Genomic DNA, 18,018 nt, shown 5'->3' with positions numbered 1-18,018 from the left:
TAATTATCAAGTTTTAAGAAATGCTGTCAATAGTAGGCATTACATATCAAAATATTAATATCATTTTCATATACACCTCTTTTTCTCATTATTTGATTATATAGTTAAAAATGTGATACCATTGATTTCCAGGCATATAATAGAACAAAACAAAATGGTGTATGCTACAGTTAAGGTCAAGTTCCTAAAGATATTTAATAGAAGCCTGAAGCTGCAGAACAATATGTATAGCAGAACTCTATATGTTTAAAGATAGATAGACCTTTTCTGAAGGAATGTTAACAGTGGGTCTGAGGACAGGGCTGGCAGTTATCATGAGGGTGGGAACTTTTACTTGATAATTTTATTTTAAATGAAGAAGTATTACTTTTAAAATATTTTTTATTACTTTAAAACAATCTTTTTAGAGACAGGGGTCTCACTATGTTGCCCAGGCTAGAGTGCAGTGGCACAATTACAGCCCACTGCAGCCTCGAACTCTTAGGCTCCAAGAATCTTCCCAACTCAGCTTCCCGAGTAGCTAGGACTTCAGGTACACATGACCACACCTGGCTGATTCATTTTTTATTTTTTTTGAGAGACGGGATCTTGCTATGTTGCCCAGGCTGGTCCCAAACTCGTGGCCTCAAGTGATCCCCCCCAACTTGGCTTCCCAAAGTTCTGGGATTACAGATGTGGGGCACTGTGCCTGGCCTTAAAATATAGTTTTTTTTTTTTTTAGTGGTTAACATCTACAAAGACAAAAAATAAGTTCTCATTAGGAGGTACACAAAGAGAGAATTAGGGGGAGTTATACTTAAATTTATCTTTTTTCACTTTGCAACCCAGGAATGTTTCTCCCTATCCTGACCTGATTCACAACAATTAACTTTTATTTTATTTTTTTTGCAGGTGGAAAAGTTGAGGGAGGAAGAACACAGAAACCCAAACAATGTGTATGAACATGTTTGTGAGAAAGAGGCAGGGATCACCACGACTCAGCAGACTCTGTGGGCGCCCTCATACCACATGCTGCAGGCAACCACAGCCAGGATCTTCCTTTTCCTTTCTCCCTCACCACTGGCACCCAGGATCACAAAATTCATTAAATAAATGTTTCTCGCTGCTTGTGAACTTGTTTTCCTTTCAGGCAACCTGATGACAGGCTGGGTTCTTAGGCTTTAACAGCCCATGATGGGAATTTTTAACTTAAGCAATTATAAAATAAAAATGTACTGACGCTAAAGACACCTTTATAAACCTGTCACTTTAATCTTTCTTCATGACTTCTTGGTTTAACTAGGCTATATAGTCACATAAAATTTCACTGAAAAGTTATATTCGTAGCAGTTGTTGGTCATGAAACAGCTTTTAACACTGGACTTCTCATTTATTCTCAGACTGAAAATCTAAGTGATAGCAACATTTAACAAAACCTCTTGGAAGGCTTACAGATGATTTTTACTTTGTAAAGCATGTGCATGCTTTGTAAAGCTTTCTCATGCTTCAGTAAACCAGAAGTAATGACGGGGGTGCACATTTTCTTACTTAAAACTTAATACTGGGAACAAGAGAACTAGCACGTTGCTACAGTCTCATCAACAACTCTGAAAAGGCAACAAACCAATGCAAACAAATATGGTTTTCCAAAAATACCTGATAATACTTCTAAATTAAGAGCTGACCTCAAGGGAGTGGGGAATAAGGAGAGAGTTCTTAAAGGATATAAAATTACAGCTAGATAGACATTAAATTCTAGTGTTCTGTAGAGTGCTCTATAGTTCACCACATTATTATGTATTTTCTAATTAGCTAGAAAAGAGGTTTTTAAATGTTCCTAACACAAACATACAGTAAATGTCTGAGGTGACAGATATGCTAATTACTCTGATTTGATCACTATACATTATTTCAAAACAATACTATGTACTCCATAAAAATGTTATGTGTCATTTTTTAAAAATCTTGTTAAAAAACTGATCAAATTCATTTTAAAATACACTCTACAAGTATAGTAATTTCTGGATGCCTATTTAATGAAATATAAAGAAAAAATACTGAATATCTAACTGGTTGAAAGTCAAAAAATAATATAGATTCTACAAATTGAGACTATTTGAATAGGAGTAATTTCCAAAAGCAATCATTAGTTTACTACTTATTCCTTTGCATTCATATAGCAGATTCCTAATACTCAGGTTGAAAACATACTTGATAAGACCTACTAATTAAAATGGTAAAACTGGAACACTGCTCAGTTTTGAATGTTAAAATTTAAAACCCTACAAACTCAAAATAAAATTACAAAAAACTAAGGCTGGGTATACATTTCTTCATTTGCCACTCTGACATTCACAATAATTAGATACAGATAGGAAATTTTTCAGTCTCTGTAGTACATACACCAAATATACATGCAACTTGTTGCTGTTCAAGTCTGAAATTCTCTTTTCAGTTAATATATTTACTGACCTCTTCTGGGACTCTCATGATTGAAGAGAATGCCATTCACTGCAAAGAGATTATACGCCTCACGGAAGTTCACCACAATCCAATAGGCATAGAGTTTTGCTGCCCCTGTTGGAATAAATTTTTTAAACAATGAAGTTTGTTATAAAAGACAGTGATTTTCACCCATTTTAAACAGTAACAACTTGCCAAAATAATAATCTGTAATGCATCAAAATACAAAAAAGTATCAAAAACCAAAGGCAAAATAAAGGTTCTGACGCCAGTTAATTATGTTCACCAGGAAATATTTTAAGAATTTCTTACTTTTGTAATGCCTACAATGCACTATGTGACAATCTAATTGATTGAATCTTTCTTAGATCTTATTCTCTCTCATTCTCTCTCTCTCTCTCCTCTTTTAACTTTTGAGGAATTGGAAAAAAATGGGGATCTTAACATTCCAAATATTTTGAAATTTTATCACTCAAGTCTTTCATTAATATTCTCTTTACAAATGTATTAGACATAATAGTCTTTTTTTTTTTTTTTTTTAAGGTTTTGAGCTCAAGGAAACTTTCATGGAAAATAAACATGAAATCTTATCATTTCAGTATAACCTCAACAGTTTAGAAAAAGCATCACATTGGGTCTGATTTTCCATTTAAAGCGATCTGTATGGAAGGGTTGAACGAACATGGGTTGGTGAAGTGAGGCGGTAATTTCACCCCCAAGGTAATGGCAGCAAATACTTGCAGTTAGCAATGTATAAAGGTATGCTTCTCAACAAGTTCAGTCACTTTACCTTAATGTTAACTTCACACCCAAATGACTTCAGCCGTGAGACATGAACAGAATGAAAGAAAAAACACACACCTCCCACACCCACAGATAATGCCGCACATGCGCTCAGGTGTGCACATGCATTCTCACCATAGGGTGACCGGGGATAGAAAGGGGTGGTCTCCTTCTGGGGTATTTCCTGCACTTTCCCATAAAGTTCACTTGTTGAGGCTTGGTAGAACTTCACAGAGTTGATAAGGCCACAAGTCTTAACTGCATCTAGAAGTCGTAGAGTGCCAACTCCATCAACATCTGCAGTGTACTCAGCGAGGTCAAAGGAAATCTGGAAAAAGCAGGCGGCGACAGGGCTGCATTAATAGCTTCATAGCACAAAGGTCCTGTCAGTAGGGGCAGAGACTACAATTTCACACACTGTGAAATGTTGGTGAGAAAATATTACTTTCTAACAGCACAGTAAGAATGTGGATGTCATCTACATACAATATCAAAAGGCTAAAAATATCTTAATTCCTATTAATTACCTATGGTAATGTGAAGAACACTTTAACCGCCTTTCTACTACTCCGAATTCTAGGCTAGAGTCCCTAGGGCATAGTCTATTATAGGGAAAACCCTATTCCTCAGAATTATATGGAATGTTCCTTAAAAATTCAGTTTGAACCAATCTCTTGGGGGGTAGGGACCTAGGAAATTTACATTTTTAATGAGCCCCAATTGATTTTTATGTACAGAGTAGTTTTGGAACATGTGCTTTAGAACACAATTGAATTTAAAAAGGGTTGTTTTATTTTCTATTTTAAAGGTAAAATAATGAATTTGTAATCTATTACACGAATGTATAATCTTTTTTTTAGTATGAGACACAGAGCAAACAGCAAGATGCTAATGTATATATGAACCAACTTCTAAGAGAATGCTGAGGAATAATTCAATATTTTGCAGTTCTTTAGAGTACTTTTTAAAAACAAGTGTGACTGGTAAGCTTTCTGAAATCGTTCTATTTACATATGATGAACAAAATAACCTAACATTAAACCCTCTAAAATAATAAGGCTCAAAATCTTTGTTACTGGTTTATTCATAGGCTAATATAGCTGGGCACAGTGCAAACAGGCTTCCCCTGCTGCCTTGTGAATCTTCACCTGGAAAAACCCCTCTGAGGGGCAAGGCCACTGGCCTTCGTTACTGCTGGGTCTTGCACGTGTGCCCTGGAGCAGAAGCTGTTCCCTGGTACATGCAAATGGTATTCAGGCCACCGCTCACCAGGGACCCTGTTTAGACCACTAAACTCATGTGATTTAGGCCTGTGAGTAAAGGTCACGTGGCTGCCAGGAAATCAAAAGAAAAAAAGTATGTTTCATCCACAATCTTTCAAAAGGCAAGAAAGCAAATTTGGAAGCCTGTTATTTTTATTCTTTTCTAATAACAGTGTGTTAAGATATAATTCACACCCATAAAATTCACCCTTTTAGACAATTATAATTCAGTGGTTTTTAGTACATTCACAGCAGTATATGCAATCAACACCATCTAAGCCCAGAACATTTTCATCACCCCAAAAAGAAATTCCGTACCTAGTACTCAGTACCTTAGTACCTAGTATCAGCAGCCACTCTCTGATCCCCAACTTCAACTCTGACCCCAGCAGCCCTGTCACTATGTATTTGCCTACTGTGGATATTTCATACAAATGGAATCATACAATAGGTGGCTTTTAGTGACCGGCTTCTTTCGTTTACTATGTTTCCATTTTGGTTGAGTATATACCTACGAATGTAGTTGCTGGGTCATACAGTAACACTATATTTAACATTTTGAAGAACTACCAGACCATTTTCCAAAATGGCTGCATCATTTCACATTCTCACCATCAATTTAATAAGAGTTCCAATTTCTCCGCATCTTATGTAGACTTCTTGTTGTCTTTTTTGTTATATCCATCCTAGTGGTGTGAAGTGGTATCTCAGTGTGGTTTTTCTTTTTCCTAATAAATAATGTTCAGCATCTTTTCATATGCTTATCAGCCATTTGTATCTTGTCTTTGTAGAAATGTGTATCTGAGTCCTTTAGCCATTTTTAAATTGGGTCATTGGTTGAGTTGTAAAAGTTTTTTCACATATATATATATACACACACACACACACACACATATATATTCTGAATACAAGTCCCTTATCAAATCTATGACTTGTGATCTTTATTTATTTATTTATTTTGTTGAGATGGAGTCTCGCTCTGTCACCCAGGCTGGAGTGCAGTGGCCGGATCTCGGCTCGCCACAAGCTCCGTCTCCCGGGTTCACGCCATTCTCCTGCCTCAGCCTCCCGAGTAGCTGGGACTACAGGCATCCGCCACATCACCCGGCTAATTTTTTGTGTTTTTAGTAAACACAGGGTTTCACCGTGTTAGCCAGGATGGTCTCGATCTGCTGACCTCGTGATCCGCCTGCCTCGGTCTCCCAAAGTGCTGGGATTACGGGCCTGAGCCACCATGCCTGGCCTTGACTTGCAATCTTTCCTCCCATTATGATGGTTGTCTTTTTACCTTTTTTTTTTTTTAAGATGGAGTCTCGCTCTGTTACCTAGGCTGGAGTGCAATGGCGCAATCTCAGCTCACTGCAACCTCCGCCTCCGGGATTCAAGTGATTATCCTGCCTCAGCCTCCTGAGTAGCTTGAGATTACAGGCGTGCACCACCATGCCTGACTAATTTTTGCATTCTTAGTAGAGACGTGGTTTCACCATGCTGGCTAGGCTGGTCTCAAACTCCTGACCTCGTGATCCACCCACCTTGGCCTCCCAAAGTGCTGGGATTACAGGCATGAGCCACCATGCCTGGCCTACTTCCTTTTTTTTTTTTTTTTTTTTTTTTTTTTGAGATGGAGTCTCGCTCTGTCACCCAGGCTGGATTGTAGTGGCACGATCTCGGCTCACTGCAAGCTCCACCTCCTGGGTTCACACCATTCTCCTGCCTCAGCCTCACGAATAGCTGAGAATTCAGGCGCCTGGCTAATTTTTTGTATTTTTAATAGAGACGGGGTTTCACTGTGGTCTCGATCTCCTGACCTTGTGATCTGCCCGCCTCGGCCTCCCAAAGTGCTGGGATTACAGGTGTGAGTCACCGCACCCTGTCCCCCACCCCCTTTTTTCTTTTTCTTTTTAAGACAGGGTCCCATTATGCTGCCCAGGCTGGAGTACAGTGGCTGCCCAGGCTGGAGTACAGTGGCTATTCACAGGCACAATCATAGCAAACTACAGCCTCAAACCCTGCTTAAGTGATCCTCCTACCTCAGCCTCTTGCTGAATAGCTGGGAATACAGGCACATGGTACAGTGCTGGGCTAATGTCTTTTCACTTTCTTACTGGTGTCTTATGAAGCACAGAAGTCCCATTTATCTACTTTTTATTTTGTTGCGTGTGCTTTCAATGCTATATCTAAGAACACTTTACTTAAACCAAGATCATGAAGATTTACTCCTAATGTTATATTCCAAGAGTTTTATAGTTTTGTCTCATGCATTTAATTCCATGATCCATTTTGAGTTAAATTTTGTGTATGGTTAGGGATCCAACTTCATTTTCTGCAGATGGATATCTAGTTGTCCCAGCACCATTTGTTGAAAAGGTCAGTTTTTCCCTGTTGAATGGTTTTTGCACTGGGTCATTTTGTTATCAGGAAAAGCCACGGCCTTATTTTGAGGAAACAGTGTATTGAGAAGGCCTTGGGAGAGGGGGTGTCAGGGCTCTGGGACCACTGGTAGTGGTCACTGAGCAGATCACTCAACCACTTCTGCTGGCCGTAGTTTCCTCACCACATCAGTGCCACAACTGTAATTTATATGACACTATACAATTCAAAAGTGCTTTTGTTTGGGCTTTTAACAATCCTAGGAGAAACAGAAACTACGTCCTGAGGTTCAGAAAGATGGAGCTGCTAAAAGCCACACTGCCTAGGAGCAGCAGAGCCAGGAATCCAAGCAAGTCCCTGGATGATGCTCACCACAAAAGCTGAATTCAGCCACCCCCTCTGTGAGGGTCTCATAAAAGCCAGAGGCTCTGAGGAGAAACACGTGCACACACAGACACACACAACTGCCTGCGCTTTCCAGAGATTTGTAGATTGCAGATTAAGAAACCTTAAACTAGATCTTCCTGAATACCTTCTCTGACATCAAGTGTCTGTATTCAAAATATTTTTAGGTATAAGTTCTTATCCCATGGTATTTGCACTCTTTTTCAAGGGACCAGTCAAATTTGAACAATAATGAGAATGTTGTGAGTTTTTTTCTCTTTCCTTGACTAGGTTTTCATTTATGTACATGCTGCCTGAACAGCTCCAAGAAGGAATAGCTAGTATTTTTTAAGTACTCAGTACCAGACACATGCATATCATCCTAGGCATTTTGCGAGTATATATTATTTAATCCTAAGAGCAGGTAAGTATTTACACTGACACAGAGAAGCTACAGCAAGTGGTGGCACCATATGTTGTATTCGTGGTGAACGTTCTATACATTGATTAGATTACACACAGGTATGTCACATTCACAGTGAACCACATGTCCTAGCATAAGCACCTTAACCGTTAGAACATAGAATAAGGAAACTGTACAACCTGAAAGTTTTCACTTATGCCAGGGAATCCAATTTAGATAACTAACAGGTCATTATTCAGAGCACATACCTCATGGAAAAGAATTAAGCACCGTTAGACTAAAGATAGTAAATAAGATAGGAGAGTATGGGGGGAAGGATGGTTGCATGTTTGCAGATTTTGAGGTAACTCCAGAGAGAATTAAACACATGTATTTGATGTTCAACATGCTACAGGATAAGATTAGCTGATAAAATCTAACTGATTATGAAGTGTTTTATAATATAAAGTAACAAATTAAGTGGTTTCCTTAAAAAAGAAAATCTGAACAGTATGTTGTGACTGATCAACTCCTAAAGCTTACAAGTGTTGGCCAGGCACAGTGGCTCACACCTGCAGTCCAACACTTTGGGAGGCTGAGGCCAGAGGGCCAGTTGGGCCCTGGAGATCAACACCAGTCTGGGCAACACAGAAAGGTCCTGTGTCTACAAAAAAAAATTAAAGTAAAAAAAATTAGCCGGCCGTGGCGGCACACACCAGTGGTCCCAGCTACTCAAGAGGCTGAAGCAGAAGAATTACCTGAACCCAGGAGGTTGAGGTTGCAGTGGGCCATCATCATGACACTGCACTCCAATCTGGGCAACAGAGCAAGACTCTGTCTCAAAATGAAATGCAGGTTAAAAAAAAAAAAAAGAAAAGAAAAGAAAGAAAGATTTCTTCAGTCTCCTGAGTGGCTGGGACTACAGGTGGCCGCCATCAGGCCTGGCTAATTTTTTTTGTATTTTTAGTAGAGACGGGACTTCACTGTGTTAGCCAGGATGGTCTCGATCTGCTGACCTCATGATCCACCTGCCTCGGCCTCCCAAAGTGCTAGGATTACAGGCGTGAGCCACTGCGCCTGGCCAAAGAAAGATTATTTTTAAGTAAAATTAAAGGTTAGGAGTGTGATTCTGAAACACATGGAAACATGGAAGGTCCAGAGAGCTACAGTTCACAGGTCAAATCTGACCTACCATCTGCTTCTGTAATTAAGTTTTATAGGGCACAGCCCTAACAAACACTCATTTGTTTACAGGTTTCCTATGCTTGTTTCCACACTATGACAGCAGACTTGAATAGCTGCAACACAGGTATTTCCCATGAAGCCAAAAATATTTACTCTCTGGACCTTTACAGAAGCAGCTTCCAAACTCCCGAAACTAAACCACAGTTATAACTGGGAGCCAAAATGAGTAGGGTTTTGGTGGTGGTTGTTTTTTATCATTATCTTTTTCTCTACCTTCTCAGTACTATGGGATGATTATGAAGTATATTTCCAATCACAAAGAAAGTTGCATTTTCAGAGGCATGCAGACCAAGTTAACAGTAAAAATCTTCTTTCACCTAATAAGGAGAAGAAAAAATCAGACTGATAAAAAAACAAGCCTACAAAATACTGCCCAAACTCTCTTTCTTGAAATATTTTCTTCAGTGGGCTCCCATATCCCCATATTCTTCCAGTTTTTTTTCCACTCGATTGGCATCAATTCTCCAGGCTGTTGTGCCACTGCCCGCCAGTCTACCAGGTCCCCTGCACCCCAACTCCAGCCCTGGGCTCAGTGCTGAGGTTTTTCTACCCCAACCCACCCTCCAGCTGTGTCATCACTCAGTCTGGGGTCTTAATTCACCATCTGTCCAAATGGGCCCAAAGGCCCACCTCCAGGGCACCTCTTGGAGCAGCAGCCTCTCATATGTTCCTGTGCACTTGCTGTACCTAATGGCATGTCACACTGAGATGGCCCCAAAGAGGGTTCCTGAAGCTGTCTCCAAAGCTCTTCTTTCCCATGGCCCCTCCCTCTGTGTAAATAGCACCCATTCCAAACAAATCCTAGGAATCTTCCCTAACACTTCCTTCCCTGTGCAGCTTACTGAAATCTAACCAGTTCCCACCACTTTGCCCACACCTTAATTTAGTCTGGCATCACCTTTCATGGGAACCACTGCAAGGACCTCTAACTAGTTCAATTTCAGTCCTTCCCCACCTGACATCCTGGTACTTGACCTCATAACCTACCACACTCATCCCCCACTACGATGATGCGGCCTCTCCGGCCACCTGTGGTCCTACTCTGATGTTAGCTGGTCCTGCCTGGAGCCTTCATGCTGCTGACCCCTCTGTATGCTGTGCCCCTCACCACTTCCCTGCCTCCCTCTCTAAAAACATCCCATGCTTGCCATTCTATGCTTATCCACCCCTCTCTTTATCTTGCTTCATTTCACCTTAATTTTAAACTTGTATTTTATCTGTTTACTTATTTATGATCTAGCTCCCCCATTAAAATGTAAGCTCCATAAGAGCTGGGTTTCATCTTGTTCTCTGCAGTGTCTCCCATGCCTGAAGCGTGGCTTGGCACAGTATTTGCTAAGTGAACGAAGACAGTGTGTAAACTAATGAGAAATCTAAATGTCAAATACACAAACATCAAAATAAAAACACAAAAGCCAGTAGGAAAGAAAATGCGCTATCAGAATAAAACAAATTTGATAATTTAATATCACTGAAATAAAAGGTAAAATTTCAAAGGGCAAGACAGATAAAACTCTATATAAATTTCAAAGCTTTAGCATAACAACAACAATAGTTTTAACAGTTACACTATATAGTCAGAATTCAGAGTGCAGAAGAAGAATCTTAGACATAATTGAAGTGCAGGTGGGAGAAGATAGTTACTAAAATATCCAAAGACACGGTGATGGGATATTGATTCTTAAGGCGCAGTCAGGGCAGTCTCAGAGGCGAGTAGTAAAGCCGGAGAAATGACAGAAAAATTTAAAGTCATAGGAAACAGGAAATTTAAGTTCAAATATAAAGTTAATTACTCTTATCAACATTCAAAGATATAAACAGATATCCAAAGAATTGACCTTATTTATTTATGAGTGGTAAATCACAGCCTTTCTTAAAGCAAACAGAAAATTAGAATGAGTCCTTTAAATGGGCTGAAAGGGATAAGATATAGATGCTGAAAGTTCACATGCCAATTCTGTAGTCTACAACATGGAATGTAGATCCCAGGTGCTTTTAAAGCCACATCAGGGAAGACCTGAGTTCACTGTGCTAGGCCTCACAGCAAATAAAACAAATGATAACACTCATTCCAGGATCACTGAAGCCCTTTTACCTCTCCAAACTCATTATAACTAAATGTTAATTTTATAACTATGTGAAATTGAACAGAGATGAAAGAGGGCATTCTAACCAAGTAGGACAAGATAAACGCCACTATTAACATACAGTACATTGACCAGTCATAACAGTGACAGACTATTACTTACATTAGATGATTACAAGAGAAAACAGACTGTGTCTGGTTAGTGGAGCGGTTGTCATGTGTTGGTAACTATGGTGCTCACAGCTTTACGTATTTGAAATGGCCACCAAAACTGAATCCTTGAGGTCAAAATGTCACACACTGTGACTCTTTCCCCAAGAAGCACAGCAAGTAACCTTCCAGCTTCTGAAGTCAGGATCTTGGATGATCCTGAGAGACTGCTGATCAGGCACCATTCTGGAGCTCTCTGCAAGGCCCACTCCCAACTTAGGGGGTTTAGAGTGTTCCAACTCCTCCCCTGGGTCCTGAGTCTCTCATAATGGACTAGCTCTCTTCCTCAATGGCAGTCTGGGAAGTAAATTTCGGGCTCGGAGACAGAGAGGCAGCTCTAGTCATCGGAGTCTAGTGTGAGTGGTTTGCCAGGTCTGCCCCACTGTGGCTCCCTCGTATTTCCTCCTCACATACTGTACTCTTACTTCAAAATATTAATACAACTAAAGAGCACACATTTTTAAAATTCTGAAATCTACTGAAAGCAAAAGCTAGGGTAAATGAAAAAGATCACAAACAGCCCCTACCCCACTAGTCTGTAAACTCTACAGGCGCAGGGCCCTTGACTATTTCTGTTCACCATTAAATCCCCAAGAATTGCACAGAGGTAAAAATACATCTGTAATTTTAAAATAGAAAGCCATGTGAAGAGAAGTTTCATTTATTTATAAGAAATTAGATGAAATATACATTTAAGTATCCTGTAAATGTTAATAGAAATATTATCTTCTGAAGTGTAAATGAATTAAGGGAAAGTATTTGAATAACAATTTTAGTAAGGAAAAACATTTCAAACACAGCAGAAGAGAAGTACATAACAAATTAATGAGTAAGGCTGAACACTTTTCAGGCTTTTTAGCTGAAACAAGAAGAATATATGTAGGAATGTGAAGATAGGCAAAATTGCTTATAACATACGTTGTTTGCCTCTTCAGACCCGTATGGTTCAGCGGGGCGGCCTCTAAGTTCCAAGCGATTTGTCCTTTGCAGTTTGATTTCCTGCCATCTCAGGGTCTTGGTGTTTGCCCCTTCCCTCTACTCAGAACATTTTCCCCAGGGTTCACGCCTCCCTTCCTGCAGCCAAGAGGATTCCTGGACCTGGCCATCTCTACTTTCACCTCATCCTCCCCTGGCGTGCTTCACTTAGGAGAACTCAGTCCATTGGACTCTAAGTACAGAGAAAGCATCTTCATCGGTTTAGCAAGCTTGTAAGCTTCACGAGGTTAAGGGCTCTGTTCACTTTTTCTCATTGCTCCTACCACTTAGAAGAATACCTGCCACATGGAAAGTACTCAGGAAATATTACTTGAGTGAATAAGACAGTATTTGGTCTGAAGCTTAGGCATAGAATTCCCCAATGATTTCAGTACACAATTAAGAACGGAACAAACTTTATATATGGAGCAAATTCCATTTGAAAAATCTCAACGAATGAGCCAAAGTTTCCTGACTACAAATGTGGTGTCGGAAAAAGAGATTTGTCTGCAAAAGAACTAAATGTGGTAAAAGATAACCAGAGAACAGGAAATCTTTTCCTCTAACATTTGATTTCACAGACACAAGAGGAGGCTCATGATACCAGTGAGCTGGAAATGCGTAAGACCACACAAGCAGCTGCACTGTTTACTGCTTCTCTGTAAGTGAAAGTTATTAATCAAGGACAGCAACAATAAAACATTACTTTCCATCATGGATCAGTTTTTCCCAGTTAGCAGCTCAGCAGAGCTGACATTTATTTAGCAGCTGGAGCCAGATGCAAATCTTTCCCCCCCGGCGCCCCGGCTCCAGAGCTGGACAGGAATTAGGCAGGTGTGGACCTAGAAGCACTGCAGCTCAGTGGGCAGGGAAGGAATCGAGAGAAGGTGCACCCTACCATGAGCAGGCCACAGGTTCTGATTCCAGGAAATCCAAAGGTGAAAGAGACAGGGCCTTGCCTTGCCCTCCTGTAGCCTTCCTTATGGGTGTCGATTAGACAGGGTTTGAAGAGGCTACAAAAGGGAGGCCACAGGGATTAAGAAAGGCATCCTGAGATGGTTACAAAGTGTGGGAGTGGGAGGATAGAGATCCAAAGGAGAGACAGAGGACATGGACAGATCAAAGTAGGGTCCATGGGCACAGGGAGGGGGGAGGAAGGAGAGCGTCAGGATAAATAGCTAATCCATGCAGGGCTTAATACCTAGGTGATGGGTTGATGGGTGCAGCCAATCACCATGGCACATGTTTACCTATGTAACATACCTGCACGTCCTGCAATGTATCCCAGAACTTAAATTAAAAAGAAATAGTAGGGTCCATGGGGTGGGCAGGGGTGGGGGATAGGGACTGGTGGAGTGGGGGTTTGGAGAGGTGATGAGACATTCTGATGGGGGCGGGGATCATCAGCATGAGCAAAAGGAGAGACAAATGCACTGGCAATGTTTGGGGAATAGAGTGCTATATTGATGTAATGTAAGTAGAAGCTATTCTGGAGCAAATTATATATGCCAGTCTATAGTTTGTTCAGCGGGCACTGGGGAGCTGGCAATGGCTCTGGAGCAGAGGACAGCATCACTTTATCTGGGCCCTTTCACCAGTGCTATACTCCCAACCTGTTCTATTTGCCTCCAGCCCAGCCCAAGGCCCAGCTCTAGAGTTTAGAAACTTTTCTTCCTCAATTTTGTATGATTTTTCCTTATTCTTTTGCAATTCTATTTTTCTTCAAAACTGTTTATAATTACAATTTGGAATATCATACAGGGTTGTTACTCCACCAGAGTGACAAATGCTAACCAGAGTAAACAAATGTGACATCTTGGTTTACCTTTGTATGCTCAAAGCATATTAAGGTATAGTTCCCTTAGTGTTTTGAAATGCTCAAAGTAGACTAAGGGCTCTCATAGGGAATCAGAACACTGATGACACAGGACAAGGTAACAATCCCCAAATGCACCCTGCTCCCAGTGACTCTGATGAGAGGCAAGGCTGCACACACTGCTTCTGTCCGTCCACTCTCCACACCGTCGGGCCATGACTTTGCATCTCTCACCCCTACTGCTTAGCACCCTGGAGGGCTGGAAAATCTTTGTTGAAATAATGGTATTGATTTTTGTCATGTGTTTACATTTTAGCCACAAAGGCGAACTGGAGCTCTCACAAGTCAGAGCAGAAAGCATATGCGGGACTCTGTTCTCACAACACCCTCCAGTTCTTGCCTTATTCTAAGGACTCAGTCGCTGCTCTGGAAGGCTGACCACGCTTTAACAACCTCATCAAATCTGTCAGCTCTTCTGACTTACTAACTCCAAAATGAAGAACAGTTGCCCCACTAACATTCCTTGAGTTTGAGAACCTTCATTTCTAAAATGTTGGGTTCTGCACCCCCCCACCCTGACTTCAGTTATAACTCCTTGGTCACAATTCTCTGCCACTTCCACATCCTCTGAGAACCTCTGGTCCTATTCCTTTCATTCTTTTTCAGTTAAAAAATACATTACAGAATTTTTAAATAAATGCTAATTTGTTCTAATTAGTTAAATTATTTAAAACAAATATTAAACTAAGTCTCCTGGGTTTTTATTTTTAGAAAATCTTAATTTAAAAATACTTAGAGACTCCAATTATCAGAAATTAGCCATATTAGATGTCTTTTCTCTGTCATTTTACAGTTTATCAGTCGCTGATAAATACAGAAAAACCTGTCATGATTTCTGTACAAGAAAATGTCACCAGAAGTAACTACCCAGGTTTTTCTAGAGAAAAACTCACAGAGATTCTTTACAGAGAAACAGAAATAACAAATCAACTTACCTAATGGAATTTATTATAGCAGGAATACTTAACTAAGAATTCACGGGGTCCATGGATAAAACTCAGGAGAGCACACAGATTTGGCTTAAAAAATTAAAAAATGCATGTCTTCATTTTCACTCAATTCTATCTGAAATTTGGAATTCCCTTCTATTTTGAATGTAAGCCAACAATCCTCAGTAATAACATTACTTCTGACCTTTCCACCAATAGAGACAACAGCCATGTCAACACTACTATACAGTCACCGCAGATGACTGGAGGCATCGCTTGTGCCCATCACTGCTTTGAAGTTCCAATGTTTACCAGGCCCACTGCCAGGTCTTGTGCTATAATGTGTTATGGCACATTATTATATCACAAACCTGGTTTTTAAGTATATTAACAGATTAAGAGTCAGTTTCCTTGGCAATTCTATGCATTTGGTTTATACCTCTAAAACGTTATTCTGAGAATATCCATAGACTTCATCAGATTGCTGAAGGAGTCCATGGCATAAGAAAGGTTAAAACATCTCCTTTTGTCACTCCAAGTGGTAGTGACAAAATTTCAGTATTTTAGAATGTGCTTAAAGAAGAAAAGTCACTAAATCTCTCTCACCACCTATATCCAGCCGGATAAATAAGCTCTCGTCAGCCATTTTGAAATCTGTACGTGTGTAACCTAAAAGCATTATTGTTACATAACCAATTGCTCAATGGTTTGGGTCATTCAATAGGTTCCTGACCTCAATGACAAAGCTCCAAAAGTACATAAATACACTAAGGCATTAACATGACACTAGAGTTGTACATATAATCAAAAATTAAACAATGAAATTAGCTTTCAAATGCATTTTGTAATGTTTATAACTTTAATCTGAGTTATTTTGATCATATATATACCAAGATGAGTTAGCATCCCCCAAGCTCTCTGTTGGCAGAGAGTGATAGCACAGGAATGAATAAAGGGACTGATTATATGAAGGGTATTTAGCCAATGACCTGTACCCCTGGGGATTAAAAATCCAGGCATTAAAAATCAGGGGATTAAAAATATTTGTTGGAAGATAATCAAGAGATAAATAGAAGATTTAATGTTTGCTGCCAGTTACCACCCAGATTATAGTAATTTGGGGACAAATAATGAAAAGTCACTTCAGCTACATATAAAGAGACTGAAACACAGTAAACATCATACAGTCTTCATTATTATATTATTATAAAGTTTTACTTTCCTTTTATGAATACTATAATTACATTTAGAATGGTCACTACTATAACATTGAAATAGGAAGAGAGCAGTAACACTGGCATCTAAATAGCTAACAATTCTTTCGTTAATAGATAAAATGACAGAACAACAACAAAAAAAGAGAACTCACTGAAATGTTTCAATGACTGAGATGCCACAACATGGCCTGTGGTTACAACAATGTAAGTCTCAACTATCCATATGCGAGAGTTCATTTAAGACAAGAAGCAGAGCTAAGGTTTCCAGGCAGGACAAATAACTCAGTGTCAGGAGCCTTCAATCCCACTGGCAAGTGGTATATCCAAGTCTTTGTAAGTCACAAAACAAGAGAGGTCAATGCAACATCATATTATGCAGATAATAAGCTGTTTTCCCTCCTTCCTCACCTTGATTTCTCTTGACCTCTCTCCTCCAAAAATAGCAGATAGTAAATTAATTTTAGAAGGAATATTTAAAAAAAATCTAAGCTATGAGAGAAATGTAAAAGACCCCTTTTAAAATAAGTAAGCCCTCATGAGAGACCTACATGTTTCACTAGAAATATTTTATTGAAAGATTTGAAAAGAAGGACCAGAAGCTCAATGGAAAATGGGAAAAGATGCCTTTAACAAAATGGAATAAAATTAAAATAATGCTCAAGAAAGAACAAAGTGGGGTTCAAGGACATGAATGCAAAATAAATAAGAAGAGCAAGCAGATACAAGAGAAGGCTGCTAGGGAAGCAGGCACAGGAGGGATGCAGAGGCCCAGGCAAGGAACAGTCACATGTTTTCTCTCTACTTGCTGTGTAAGACACAAGGCAGGTTCCAAGTCTCAAACTGCTGTTTGAGACAGGTAGGTAAGAACACTGGTAAATATCAAGGAGTCTCTAGATCTAACAGACAAACTAAAGTGTCAACAAATTGCTAAGAATCATGCATTCAAGAAGTCAGGAGTGATACTGTAGAACTATACGCACTATGACGAAAATGCCAACAGATTACTAATGCCCATAAAAAGGTAACCAATGGGCCGGACACAGTGGCTCACGCCTGTAATCCCAGCACTTTGGGAGGCCAAGGTGGGCGGATCACTTGAGGTCAGGAGTTCGAGACCAGCCTGGCCAACATGGTGAAACCCCGTCTCTACAAAAAAAAAAAAAAAAAAAAAAAAAAAAAAAAAAAAAAGTAGCCAGGCGTGGTGGTGGGCACCTGTAATCCCAGCTACTTGGGAGGTTGAGGCAGGAGAACTGCTTGAACCTGGGAGGTGGAGGTTGCAGTGAGCTGAGATTGTGCCACTGTACTCCAGCCTGGGTGACAGAGTGAGACTCTGTCTCAAAAAAAAAAAAAAAAAAAAAAAAAGGGGGGTAAACAATGGTCACACTGCAGATAAACTCGAATTGCCAGGATATTGTTAGATATCATTTTCATAGTGAAAAATCTAGCAAAGTCTATGGCAGCACACCAAATCAAGGAACAAAGATAATCCCATGGCAAAAAGTAAAGCGGCTTTGTGAGAGTCAATACCGCCTCACTATTTTTGCAAAATTATTTAAGGGATAAATAAGCATATGGGCAATGAAGAATGAGGGGAAAACCCATGGATATAATTCACCTAGACTGTCATAGGCCATGACAAATACTACAACAAAGTGTATTTCAGAAAGTAATAACATTGACTCTGAGACTGGGAGAATGTTCCAGCTTCCAGTCACCAACAGCAGGCTCTGCTGCATCTCCAGCGCCTCCCACCCCACTATAATCAGGAACCTTCAGGCAGAAAACTAAAAGTAGGAATAAAACATACAAGCTGAAAAAGCAAAATATACAAAGTAG

The 18,018-nt window shown here is 39.9% G+C and overlaps 1 protein-coding gene across 3 annotated transcripts in view; it reads right to left on the bottom strand.

Moving 5' to 3' along the window:
• The window catches only part of LOC105487306 (GDP-mannose 4,6-dehydratase), a 635,071-nt gene that overhangs the window by 349,806 nt on the left and 267,247 nt on the right, over window positions 1-18,018 (bottom strand). For all 3 annotated transcript variants that reach the window (XM_011750748.3, XM_071097732.1, XM_071097733.1), the window contains exons 5-6: window positions 3,361-3,553; window positions 2,452-2,556 (exon numbers count right to left, since the gene is read on the bottom strand). In XM_011750748.3, the coding sequence (XP_011749050.1) occupies window positions 2,452-2,556; window positions 3,361-3,553 (298 nt within the window). The remainder of the gene's footprint in view (window positions 1-2,451; window positions 2,557-3,360; window positions 3,554-18,018) is intronic.

This window comes from Macaca nemestrina, chromosome 5 (assembly GCF_043159975.1).
Source record: "Macaca nemestrina isolate mMacNem1 chromosome 5, mMacNem.hap1, whole genome shotgun sequence".
Taxonomy (NCBI): Eukaryota; Metazoa; Chordata; class Mammalia; order Primates; family Cercopithecidae; genus Macaca; species Macaca nemestrina.
Note: the sequence above shows the minus strand (reverse complement) of the source record. Positions and strands in the feature narration are given on the sequence as shown.